Source organism: Rhynchophorus ferrugineus, unplaced genomic scaffold (genome assembly GCF_030347505.1).
Source record: "Rhynchophorus ferrugineus isolate W39M unplaced genomic scaffold, kcgeb_rfMv2 rfM11, whole genome shotgun sequence".
NCBI lineage: Eukaryota > Metazoa > Arthropoda > Insecta > Coleoptera > Curculionidae > Rhynchophorus > Rhynchophorus ferrugineus.
Window position 1 is genome coordinate 26,699,982 of NW_027472590.1, and position 13,407 is coordinate 26,713,388.

The 13,407-nt window shown below is 31.3% G+C and overlaps 1 protein-coding gene across 7 annotated transcripts in view; it reads left to right on the forward strand.

Moving 5' to 3' along the window:
- Nucleotides 1-478: 478 nt before the first annotated feature.
- The window catches only part of Synd (protein kinase C and casein kinase substrate in neurons protein Synd), an 82,722-nt gene continuing 69,793 nt past the window's right edge, over nucleotides 479-13,407 (forward strand). For 3 of the 7 annotated variants that reach the window (XM_076417863.1, XM_076417865.1, XM_076417868.1), the window contains exon 1: nucleotides 479-891. Coding sequence is in view for 2 of the 7 variants with exons in the window: in XM_076417862.1 (XP_076273977.1) it covers nucleotides 6,103-6,131 (29 nt within the window). In the remaining 5 variants the exon portion in view is untranslated. Of the gene's footprint in view, nucleotides 892-992; nucleotides 1,146-5,856; nucleotides 6,132-13,407 lie in introns of those variants that run through there. The other 4 variants (XM_076417864.1, XM_076417866.1, XM_076417862.1 and 1 more) reach the window with 3 other exon arrangements.

A 13,407-nucleotide genomic window follows, 5' to 3' on the forward strand; every position in this document is an offset into this window, starting at 1 on the left:
TCAAAATAATTAAATATAATTTTCGTGTATTGTATAAGTGTTATTGATTAATCCAAACCAAAATCCAAAAGTTTAAATAAAATTTAAATAATTAATGAAAAAAAATGTTTTAAGCGCCATCTATCCAAGCGTTAACACAACGCTTAAATACAAGAGCGTTTTCTGACTTTTGAAGCTAAGTATATACTGTGTTACATATTAACTTTTAAAATGGGAACAGAAGTTTTTTATTGAATTAATTATGTTTTAACAATGTAAAATGGATAAACTCATTTATGTTCTATTATTTAACATCACTGCGCCGTCTAGTCGTTCATATATGAACTAATTTTGACAGCATATTACAGATTTCGATAATACGTAATATACCTTTATTTTATAGATGCCTATAGTGCATAGGGTTGAAGTTAGTTAGCATGATTATAGATATCTGTTTAATACGATTTGATATGAGTCGTTACCGCTTTGAAACTGACACATTTTTTGACGTTATATTCATTTAAGTTTCAGAACTACTCTTGTGCAATCAGTAGAGACGTGCTTTCGAACGTTCGATCTATAGAAACCAGTTGTATCAAACAAAGATCATTCATATATTTGTGTTCGTTGAACTTATCGTGTAACCGGTTACACTACAATAATGAATATAGATTAGAAGAATTGAATGGATCGGAGACGAAAAAGAGCAGTCAGTTTAGGAATTCAATGAATTCCTCGATTTACAAATATTTTGCTGGGTGTGTTATGTGCGAAGTATTCAAGAACGACAGTCTCCAACTAATTGGTTTAATCAGAATCGTAAAACTATAGAATTTTCTTTTTGGTTTTATAATTGGACAGTTCATAGTGGGATTATTTGTAGTTTATAAACCGAGGATTTTCGTTAGCCAGGTAAGCACAGTATAGCGATGACGTTATTTTATCAACAAACTGCTATTAAATAAATTAATTGTCTCTATAAACAAGTTACTTTGATAATGAATTTAGGGCTTAGTTACAACCGAGCTGATTAACCTATATGTTTGTGGATTGCCACTTCAATTGAAACATTTTCATTTAAAGTTTTATCGGATGTACACATGCACTTAACTTACTGCATTCTGTATAAGTGTCAATTAAATAGGTTTTGTAAACATCATTGTTAGGTAAGAGTTATTTTATTTCATTTAGTACAAGTAATGTATTTTTGATGAATTGTTTACGACAACTTATTACAGGCGTTACAGACATGTTACCGATCTTTTATGGGATACGGCAAAATATAAATTTAGCACAATTTGAAAATACCGTTAAAATTAAGTAATGATTGTCTTATCACTAGGTAAAATTGATAAAGATCAGATATAATCTGAAATATAAATCGCATCGTATAAGTTTTAAAGTAGTATGTAATATGCATATCTATTAGTCCAAAAACAGTAGCGTTAATGATTCATATTATGACATGTTCTAGACTAATCTTGGAAAATATTTGTGATGGGGCTTCCATCATGAAAGAGAAATTCAGAAGAAAGTCAATAAATTTGGCACAAATAGTGATCTGATATAAAGGAATGGTTTTTTTAATCATTTAGTTACAAGTTACTAACGAGTTAAAATTATAAACCGACCTATATGTGACATAATTTTTTATCAGTTGATATTTGGTCACAATAATTTACGATCATATTAGCTCCACTGTCTTGTTTTATTGTTTCTCACGGAAAAAACATCCACATGAAGAACCATTTCCGGTTTCCATTTCAAACGCTCGTTATAGTTTGGATTTTTTAGGCCCTTATTCCGTTTTTAAAATATAAATTTTCTATCTATAAGATTAAAGCCATACGGTAGGATGATATTTTTAAATAACCAGTCTTTATTTAGTCTTCCCTCTATTTTGTCTAGTTTCCTAAATTTATCACCACAACTACATTCTGATGTTATCATGTTGCCTTTTTTTAATTTTGTATATACATTATCACATGATTATTCGTCAAATAATGTTATACCACACCCATATGTATCCATTATAAATTACTTATGATGTGTAGAATATATCGTTTTCTATTTTAATTTTTCTGCCCTCCATAGTTTCCTATATTTATTACTGCAAATATTATAATTTTATTGACAGAAGAGTTACTTTGGAATGTATTTTCGTATTGAGGTTATAAATTACCTCATAAAATAATAAATGCAGTGTATTTTAGAGAAAATTAAGTATTATTTTTAATTTTCAAAACAATGAATTAAAATAAAATTAAACTAATATAAAAATACTGTTCCATTTAGTTGTAGATCATTACTAAGAATTTATCCAGATTTTGAATCCGATTTAAAAAAAAAAAACGCACAAAACACCGCATTTATTAATTGATTACTCCAATAGGAAAAATATCTTCCCGGGAAAATGTTTCGTCATTCAGGTTAATTCTTTAGTATCCCATAATGTGACAAATTCAAAAAATATATTGTATATCCGTTCACATTACGTAGAAGTTCAAATTAACCTACTATTTAATGAATTTCTAACAGGAGTCTAGTTTTGGAGAATCCCCGCATGCGCACAAGAGTTTAAGTTTGCAACGTTGTCAGTTGTTAAAAATTATACGTATATTTGAAGAATATTGTGGCTTATATAACACACATCTGTATTTTTGATCTCATTTGCCCATGATTCAACACTCGTAGCGTCACTTTTATGTTTTGTACTTGTGGTATTCAGTTGGTTTGTTTGCTGATTATTATATAAATATTTATGAGTCGATAAATCTAGTCTTTTCAATTTCTCATGTTTCATCCAATATAGCATACATTTGAATTTTAGCAGCTAGTTCAGCTGCAATCATATTTTAATCTGATTTTGATTATTAATAATTTTATTAATTACATTCATCTTTGATGCAGCCATAAATACTTGATCGATTACGCTCACATTTAGAAGTAGTAATATTTTTAGCAGAATAGGGGATTCATCCTTAAAAATCTTCAAGCGAGCCAAACTTCAATGTTTCTGGTTCAATTTTAAGATTGTGGAGGACATAGAGTCATATTTATCTGTACTTTTACTTTACTTATTTACTATTATTTACTCACCTGGACCTGGATGGAATGACCTCACATGTCCGTTCAGATTATAAGTGTTGTAATAGCTTTTCTTGACAATATTCACAAATCGTTGATTTATATTACATTACTGCCACAACCAAAATATGAACATTACAAAAACAAAAACAATTATAAACAATTCTTAACGCCAGGGTCAAATCCAAAATGGCTATTGTATTGCGTTGGATTCAACCTCTCGGTTATAATCGTCTCGCATAATCAGCCGATAAACTACCGAAGTTTACCGAATACCGTTAGGATTCTCCAGAAATAGCCGATATTGAATTTCCGACTTCAGTTTGTTTTTCGTTGTTAACTTCACATTAAATTCTCCATATATAGTCCATTCAAAGTTTTTTTTTATTAATGCGTCATGGATATTTGTGACGTCGAAATATTGCAATGTTGCCGCATCAACTCTGAGTTTTGGTTCAGTTTTGCTTTGACATACAATAAAATTCTAATCTAAATAAAATAATTCAACGAAAATGTTATCAAATATAATTTATTTTACATTATAGTACATTTAATAGGACATACAAAGGACTTAAAACTATAATTAAGAACATAGGTATAATAGTTTGTAGGTTAAAGTTGTAAACATTGAACTATTTTCCACACCATTCTTGAGGTAGAATTTCTAGGCGCGTTTTTTTTTGTAGTGGTATCCCCCTGGTGGGCTAATCCACCTAATTAACAGCTGTTTATCCGAGAAACGTATTTTAATTTCATTCAAGAGCATATTTACCTTTTTACGTTTAGTTCTTGTTTCCTTCGATGGTAAAATATACAGTGTATTTTTAATTATATATATATATATATATATATATATATATATATATATATATATATATATATATATATATAGGTTATATTTTATTTCTTCTGCTACCATCTGTGTACACCATTTTTCATAAAATTAATCACTGAATTCTGTCTAATGTATTTACCATATGTACAACAATTACAATCATATCTGTGCACACAAATCTTTCACGCCCTACAATACCATTTTCAACAGTTATATTTAATTAATTTTGTGCATACCTTTAGTTGTTTTCACTCTCATCACTCTGTCTCAGGAATTTTCAGCATTGCACAGCATTATCACATATCCTGAAAGTTTCTTTCAGTCACTTTTACTTTATGACTCACTGTCCAATTCAATCACTAAACTGTTAATTTCTAATCTGTCTAAAACATGTTCACGATTCCACCATTTATCAATTACTTCCTCTGTATGTATTATCGAGTTCATCCAAACCGAAGGTGTTATGGTTGACAATGCTTCCTTCCACATATCCAAACAGTTTTTGATGGAATATCCTTCTTGACTAGCAATGTATCTGCAATTAATTATTAATAAATATAATGACCAACAAAACCTAATCGAATGCTATTGTAACTTTTACCTATTTTCATCAATATTTATTGTCTTTAGACTTTTTTTATTACTGTCTTGCCAAGAGTGCCAGAATGAACCATTTGGAAATATTAAAGTTACACAAAGATACACAAATTCAAATAGTTTATCTTGGTCTTATTTTATGCCTTTAAAAATTGAATTCTTTTTAAGGTAATGTCTAGAAGTTCCATTAAACCTGTCCGAGGGTTATTTTTACACCATTTAAACCCTATGCCCTGTAAGAGTGTATGAAAGGATGTCTTATATCCCTCAAAGAGCTGCATGTCCCTAATTCTTTTATGTATACTTTACAAACAGACAATTTTTTCTAAAATAATGTTATTAAATTATGTTTATTATCGATAAAATAGTTTGTGTACTTACTGTTCTTATAAATTTCGTATATTTGGTCTCGAGTAAAGCCAATATCAAGATGGTCAAGATTCACCACTTTGTAGGTAGATGGGTTTTCTTGGGTGAATCTAACTAACTGTTATTCTTCATTTTGTGAGCGATTTTATTCACAGTACCCACACTAATATTTAGCGCAGCAGCAACTCGCTAAAAATATTTTCAATAAAATTGTAGGGACTTATATTATTTAATATCATGAATAATTATCTCTCTAACAGAATTCACCGGCAAAAGGGGACCTCCATTATCTCGCTTCTTCTCGAAATTACCTATTAAAGCTGCAATCAATTTGTGACCCTGAATATCTATTGTTTTCGGCATTTTCAAACAAAGTAATATGATATATTACGGAGCAACTTAAAATTTATTACTAATCAAACGGCTAAAATAATGTATCTAACAACCGGACGGCGACCAGTTGCCAGACGTATACAAAATTCTTGAATGCAATAGTGATAAAAGGTTTTAACTCTTACTTATAAATTATTGTGGCTGTATAATTAACTATAGTTTTTAGATATAATATAATGTTAAAATAAATTATATTTGATAACATTTTTGTTCAATTATTTTATTTAGATTAGAATTTTCTTATATGTCAAAGCCAAACTGAACTGAAACTCAAGAGTTGGTGCGGCAACATTGCAATGTTTCGACGTTACAATTATTCATTACGCATTACTAAAAAAATTTTGAATAGACTATGTTAATTAAAATATGAAGAAATACAATTTCGCATATTTTCTGCAGTTTAGGTAGTCTGCTAGTCTTGCCTTAACATATTTCGTATTATCTTCGGTAATTTTTGCATTTCTTTATAATATTTTGAATGATTATTTGTAAATTTTGCACAATACTCTTGGTTATCGTCTATATTACTGTTCGTACCGTGTCCGTTCCCCATATTCACGAAGTATTAAGAGTTGGTATGTAGCGGTTGAAATTGCGGTCAGTACGAGTGGAGTAAGAGGCCCGAGAGACTGTGGTACGTCCGTCCTGCCAGCCGTTCAACTTTCAGCGGTCGCACGATCCCCTCGGTTTCAGTCTGCGTCCGAGAATTGGCGGTGATTCTCTCTGTCTTGGATAGCGCGAGTTCCGACCGGTCGTCTCTAATGCCCGAGTGTGCAAGAAAATAAGTGCGGTTCGCTACTTGTTTCCGTATAGTTTTTGGTTTTGTTTCCCCGCCAATCAGGATGCTAATATCGAGGGATAACGAAGAAGGGTAAGATTTAATTCAGTAGAACGCCAATAACATTAATGTTACGACCTTTCATCGTAATATTACGGTTTTAGCGATATAATAAATTGGATATTATATTTGTCAAAGGTCGCGCAATTATATAGCTCGTATGCGATTTTGACAGTGTTTCAATGGACAATGGGCGATACTCAATTCAATGACATTATAACTCATTTATGTACGGCACGAGTTCTAAGTCACGACGTCTCAATATAGCCCAGTCAAATTGTCTCGACGCGATGACCAAGAAGGCAAACATGCCGTTACCTTTCGAGTTTCGGATTTAATATTTTAACGTGCATGTTAATTAGCATTATGATTTTATATACGAGGTGTCTTCAAGAAAATAAGGGGACTTTATATTTTCCAGAAACAATTGTATCCGCCTATTCGTCTATGTCAGTAGGCGCGATAAATGTTGATGCTGTTCGAGTTTCGGCCAATATGGAGACTGGGTCTAAAATTCTGGGGACTGGGAAAAAAATTCTAATTTCGAATCATTCGCGATTCGCAATTATCGATAATTTTTCTTTTTTCAGTGTCTTCACGATAATTTTGAAAACGCTTATGCCGGTCTCGTTATACTTATACCGAGAACAATTTGTACATTTTATGAGGTCTTGTTTTGCTGAAAAGCTTCACTGATTTTTTTCAGGTTTCACTTTTCAGGACGCGTCATTTTCGTTGAAATGGGAACAAACCATTTTTTCGGTGCATGTCTTAATGAAAATGTCTTAATTTGTATCGAGTAAATAGCATTTGCAGAAACTTTTACTTGTTTACTTCAGTTTGAAGATAAATGCGGCTGAATGTCTTCGGATGCTTTGTGAAGCTTATGGCAACCATGTTCAGTCGATTTCAACATGTATTCACCGATTTCGACGTTTTAAAATTGAAGACGAGGATTTGAAAGCATTACTCGATGAAAACATCAACGTGTATCGCTATCGACTACAATTGATACGTTTGAGTCGAGCAGCTGTAAATTGGCTGAAGGATGGGAAAAAGTAGCATCTCTTGATGGACAATACTTTGAACCAAATATATTGTACCAATTTTTCAGTCTATTCCAAGTTTATTTGTATATGCATCATCGAAATTTGCGACGTCAAAACGTGTCTACTACCGGTGTACACCATTCTTGATATTCTATCACTGAATTCTGCTTAATGCATTTACCATATCTACAAAACAGTTAGTATTCACTCTCTCCTTATACGTTCTAACCTAATGCTCATGTTTAATTTTGAACAATTACAATCATATGTGTGCACACAAATATTCACATCTTCTCAAAAGTACACATCACTTTTCACTCTCATCACTCTGTCTCAGGAATTTCCAGCATTGCACAGCATTATCACATATCCTGAAAGCTTCCTTCAGTCACTTTCACTTTCCGACTCACTGTCCAATTCAATCACTAAACTGTTCATTTCTAATCTGTCTGTTAAACATGTTCACTATTCTACCATTTATCAATTACTTCCTCTGTATGTCTTATTGAGTTTATCCAGACTGAAGGTGTTATGCTCGATAATGCTTCCTTCCACATATCCAAATAGTTCTTGATGGAATATACTTGTCAACCAGCATACCTATTATAATAAATTTTTGATACCCCCCATTTCAACTCAATTGGATTGAATTTCTAGTGATAGGGAGGAAGTCGTAATACTATGTGACCATATCGTTCAGCCATCTGATCTACCGTATTTCTTTTTTCGGGCTTATTTCTAAAAAAAGTAAATTCAATGAAACATTTAATTTATATTTACGTAGTAACAATTTGAAATAGTTCATTCTTATGGTTTCTTCCTTTTATGGTTTCATAAACTTATTTTATATACTTATTTAAGCCATTCCTTAATTGCAAGCCTTTATTGATGTACTTGTTGGGATTTTCTCCACCAGTGTACTATGATATGGTGAATTGTCCATAATAACTGATGGTTCCTCCAATCACCCTTAGACGAAAACGCTAAGTCTACACCAGGAATAAAAATATTTAATTTATATTCCTGTTTCCAGCGTGAAGTAGTTCTTCATGATATATAGTTACGTCTGCAATTAATTATAAATAAATCTTATGACTAACGAAACCTAATCGATAGTTATTCCCACGTTTACTTGTTTCCATCAACTTTGCTTGCCTTTGCGCTATATTAATTATCACCTTGCCATGAGTGACCCAATGTATCATTCTGAAATATCTACGTCTCATCTAAATATACAATTTGATATAATAATTTTTGCTTGATTTTGTTATATGTTTTTAAAAACTGTATTCTTTTAAAAGCAATGTCGGCATTGTTTTTTATTTTTTGAGATATTTTAGAGACCGTATCCGTACTAATATTTACGGCGGCTGCAACAAGCTAAAAAATATTTTCAATAAAAACCGCAAGGCCTTAAAACAACATTTGCCGGTTTATAACCCGTAATTATAGTATTTTGAATAATTTTGCATACGTTTGACCACCGGACGACTTTGACAGGCTGGTTAGTGTTGGGAGCTATCGACTGAAAACAGTCGAAATAGTTGATAGTAGGAAAACATTCGATAGTCAAAAAACTATGCACGGTTCGACTGTTTTGGTCCGTTCGTGATGTCAGACGAAGATGTACGAACCCTTTGCTGTATAAATTGTGAGAGAGGAAAGGATGGAGATAATTGCTTGGAGCAGTTAATTTTATTTGTGTTCCAACGGTAGCATAAGCGAGACGGAGATGTACGTATTCCTTCACGTACTAAATTTAAAAAAGAAAAGGAAAACAAATATTACTGAGTACTATTAACATGCAATTAATAATTTCATTTTAAATGAAGTAGAATTACTTTTTATATTTCAATGTCCTGTGGATCTGTAAAAAGGAATGGAATTTTTCTATGGAATGGAATAATACCCCAGAAATATTTTATCGTATTTTAATATGTAAATTGCTATTTTTAAATAGTATACTATAGAACTTATACAGTCAAAAGTATTTTACTATGCTTTTGAACATGCCCTGTATTTCTTATTTCATATAATATGTCTGATATATTAACGTTAGTGGAGACCTAATTATTTTAAGTTTTTTCGTTGTTCGAACACGAGATTTACTGTTAGATGACAACGAACACGGTGATGATTTGCTGAAGATATCGTCAAATATAATTTGTTTTATTAAGATGTAATTGATCCAGTCCAGTAAGTAAAGCGGTCTTCGCTAATAGAGTTCGTAGATGCTGAAAGTTAATTTTAAGCATATGGTGCTAATGATATATTTCAGTGATGATGATTCTTCATAATGAAGTGGTGACTGGAATAATTGCACAATTATACCGGAAAATCATCGCTGGTTTCTCGTTTTCTTTTTAACACCTGTTATTTTACGGAAAAAATAGATTGATGGTCAATTGAGCGTCTTGGATTTCGATGTACGACTTGATATTCTACTTATAATATTCATGATTATGATATTCTACTCATAAGTTTGTGAGTTATTGTGCGATGGATGACACTATTTTTGTTATTTTCAAAACAATGAATGAAAAACAATTTCGTGTTTTAATTTTACATTGCCTTTTGATGGGAAAAAATACCGTTCAAGCGAAGCAATGGCTTGAAAAGTGTTATAACTCTACTTCACCAGTACACAGCAGTAAAATGTTGGTTTGCTGACTTCAAACGTGGTCAGTCAAAGTCAGAAAACATAAGCAAATCCACAAAATCGTTTTGAATGACCGAAAAGTGAAGTTGCATGAGTTAGCTAACATCGTAAAGATATCAAAAGAACGTATTGATTTTATATTGCATGAGCATTTGACTATGAGAAACCTCTGTTCAAAGTGGGTGCCGCGTTTTCACTCTTGACCCAAAAAAAAACCGTGTTGATGATTCGGAGCAGTGTTTGAAGATGATCAAGCGTAATAAACCCGAGTTTTTGTGTAGACAATGGATGAAACATGTATCTATCACTTCACTCCTTCACTCTTCACAAGTGGTATTGAAATGTTAGAGCGGCGCTGGAATGTTTGTGTGGCTCTTGATTAAAGAAGATCACGTTGATGAATAAAGCTAATTTTGAATAAAAAAACTCGTTTTCTTTGTTACGCCCGGAACTTTTCTGCCCAGCTTAGTTAAGCTATTTTTTGGCAACTCTATCATTATGATGACTTTTAAAACAAAAAATAAGAAAAGCTAAGTTCTTTCAAAGGTAAATCAACATAGAGAGAAATTTTAAAGGATCTTCTATACAATAAGTAGCATCAATACTAAACATTTTAATAAAAACATTTTATTTAGTTACTAGTAATATATTAAATTTTAAAGAATACACTAAAGATTGTGATTTTGGATATTCATTCTATTGAAGTCTGCATAGCCAATAGCTACTGGAGGCTAGATCAATTGGAAGTGTTATTCGATCGACTTAAATGGTTCTAATCATCTTGCAACTTTGAGATTAAATTTTATGACATTTAGGCTGATCTTTTGAAGTAGTGGCTACTTTCAGTGACGTATTGCCGGTACTCAGTCAACTTCGACATATATGAAGACAGTAATTTTGGTTTTTATCGTAATGTTTATATATAGATTACTACATTATATTTTGTTATCTTTAGATTTAAACATATAGTTTTAAACATATAGTTTTTTCTTTTTTGCTACGATACAAATTATTTTTAAATTAAATATTTTTATAAAAATTTTTAACATTACTGTTAGTATATTATAGAAGATTACGTTTGTATCAATGAATTTTGACTAGAAGTTGAAGGACTACTTTAGGTTGATTTGTGAATTCAAGAAAAAAAATCTATATGATATTCTCAAAATAAGCATATTATTTACAAGAACTGGCAACCGTGCAAAATTAAATTTTAATGTGCATTTCAGGCGTTCCTATGAGTAGGCTATTGTTCTTTTGAAAGTTAAGTCTACTATATTAGGGGGTCTTTATATAGTTAGGAGCAGGGTTGCCATTGCCGATTTATCAATTTCGATTTTCAGTAATCCCAAATTGGTGATAAAATTTGCTGATATCCCATAACTTCCCCGCAAAATTATTTTAGGTATTGAAACAAATCTCAACCGTTTAAATAATGTTTATCTTATCTTGTCATAATGTGGAATAAAGTGTAATATTAACATTTTAATATATATATATATATATATATATATTTTAATTAATAAAGTGTAATATATAACGTTATTTGTTTCCATTTTTTTTGCAATCATTTTGCTAGATGGGTTAAACTTGCCACTGCTGCCCAATTTCTACTTCTACTACTACAGTATCTGTATTTAGTTGATTGCAGTTCCCTTTTTTAATTTTTAAGGGAACAGTTGACCAGTTTGAGCCAGTATATTGACTACCACTCATTCGTAATGTTATCTTCATGAAGTTCATGCCCATGTAGATCAATATCCAGCATAACATGAGTGCGCCACTCGTCATCTCATTTTGTGCTGTCACAGATTCATGAAGCACTGGAAATCGCTTCAACATTGGCACCATTGATTCCATTTGTAGTTGTTGAGCTTCTGATTGATTTACAGCGGATATAAAAGATAATTAAGGATCGCTGAATTATAATTGCTTGGGTCAATGGCTGACGTCAGTGTAATATAAACTGCTTGACGTGCTTTATAGAAATCTTCAGTAAGAGCACGAAGTAAATTTTCATCATTTTTCAAAGTTTCCATACTAACCGTAGAAAATGTGTTGAATTGCTTAACTCTCAATATTATATTAACGACGAGATGTCGAAATCACTGCATTTTCTCCGCACAATGTCAATCCCCAATAAATCTCCCTTCGATATGAGATTCCCCACAAATTGGGAAATTCTCCACAAGTTGGCAACGCCGGTTAGGAGATATTTCATTAAAATTTACAGTAGGATTTTATTTGCTTGAAAGCTTGTAAAACTATGCATTTATCTTTTGTTTTTCATTTTCGTGACTCATTTCTTATATATGACATCTGTCAGTTCGTCTTGTCATCAAACTTTAATTCACTCAATCACGGTTCATCATATCTGTAAAATAAATAGTATAAACCATATTTTTAGGTAATAATCTAATTTGAATGGGCTACGGTGTAGGTTAAACTTGTGATATAGTGTTAACTCTTAATTATATATTCCTGTTACGTTACGCGAGACCGTTTTATTAAAAAAAATCGTTCCGTCTATTTTCATTTCGTTTTACGTACGGTTTGTTTATCCCGCGATTTTATTCTTCTGTTAACGGTAATACTGGATTTTTTCACGGACCTCCGATTCTCGGTTTACATCGATATTTCCGAGATTACTCACGAGAGGGAACAATTAGGTTATTTCGAAAAAATGGCGATTCTGTAGCAAGAGCTGTTTTGCCGTTCGGTGCAACCTCATTCCGCGTAAATGTCAATCATTACGGTTCGTTTCCATTATTATTATTCGCGACAGGACTTTAGAAAATCGCGTTACAATAGAAAACAAAACAATTTTAACTTTGTGATTAAGCGGAACGGATCGGGTACCAACGATTTAATACTAAAAATACGAAATCGACTAGAATAATTATCGAAACTATTTCATTAAATCTCGTAACATTTTTGCAACTGTCATAAAAAAATACTGGCTGTTATCAAACATTGTTTTTCATACTTCGTCTTTTGCTTGACATTTTGACAAGAGCATGTTCATAGTCACTCCCAAGCTGCCACGTTGCCAGTTCTTGTAAATTATATGGAGATTTCAAGAATATAATATATTTTATTGGATTCACAAATTACCCTAAAACATACTTTTAAAATTAAATAAAAAATTTGATAAGTTTATTGGCATAAACGTTACCTTCTATTATATACTAAAAGTAATATCAGTACCTTTTTGTAAACATATTTAATTATTGATAAAGTAATACTAATTATAGAAAAAAATAATATATACGATAAGACATAATATATTTATCAATTTATAAACATTATATAGTGAATTAATATCAAGAACTTTTTATAAGCATCCAATAAAAATATTTAATTTTAAAATAATGTTCATTATAGCGAAAAAAATGAAAAACAGTATGTATATATTTTTTATAACATCTTTATTAGATACGCTTAGTACATTCTTAATTTAATATTAATTTATTACTACTTTTCCTATGTACTTGGATTAATTCACAAGCAAGACGAGTGCGAGAAAATACATCAGTATGTATTCCTCAATTATAAAATTATAATTATTTATTAATTATTAACTTACAGCAATAGTTTACAC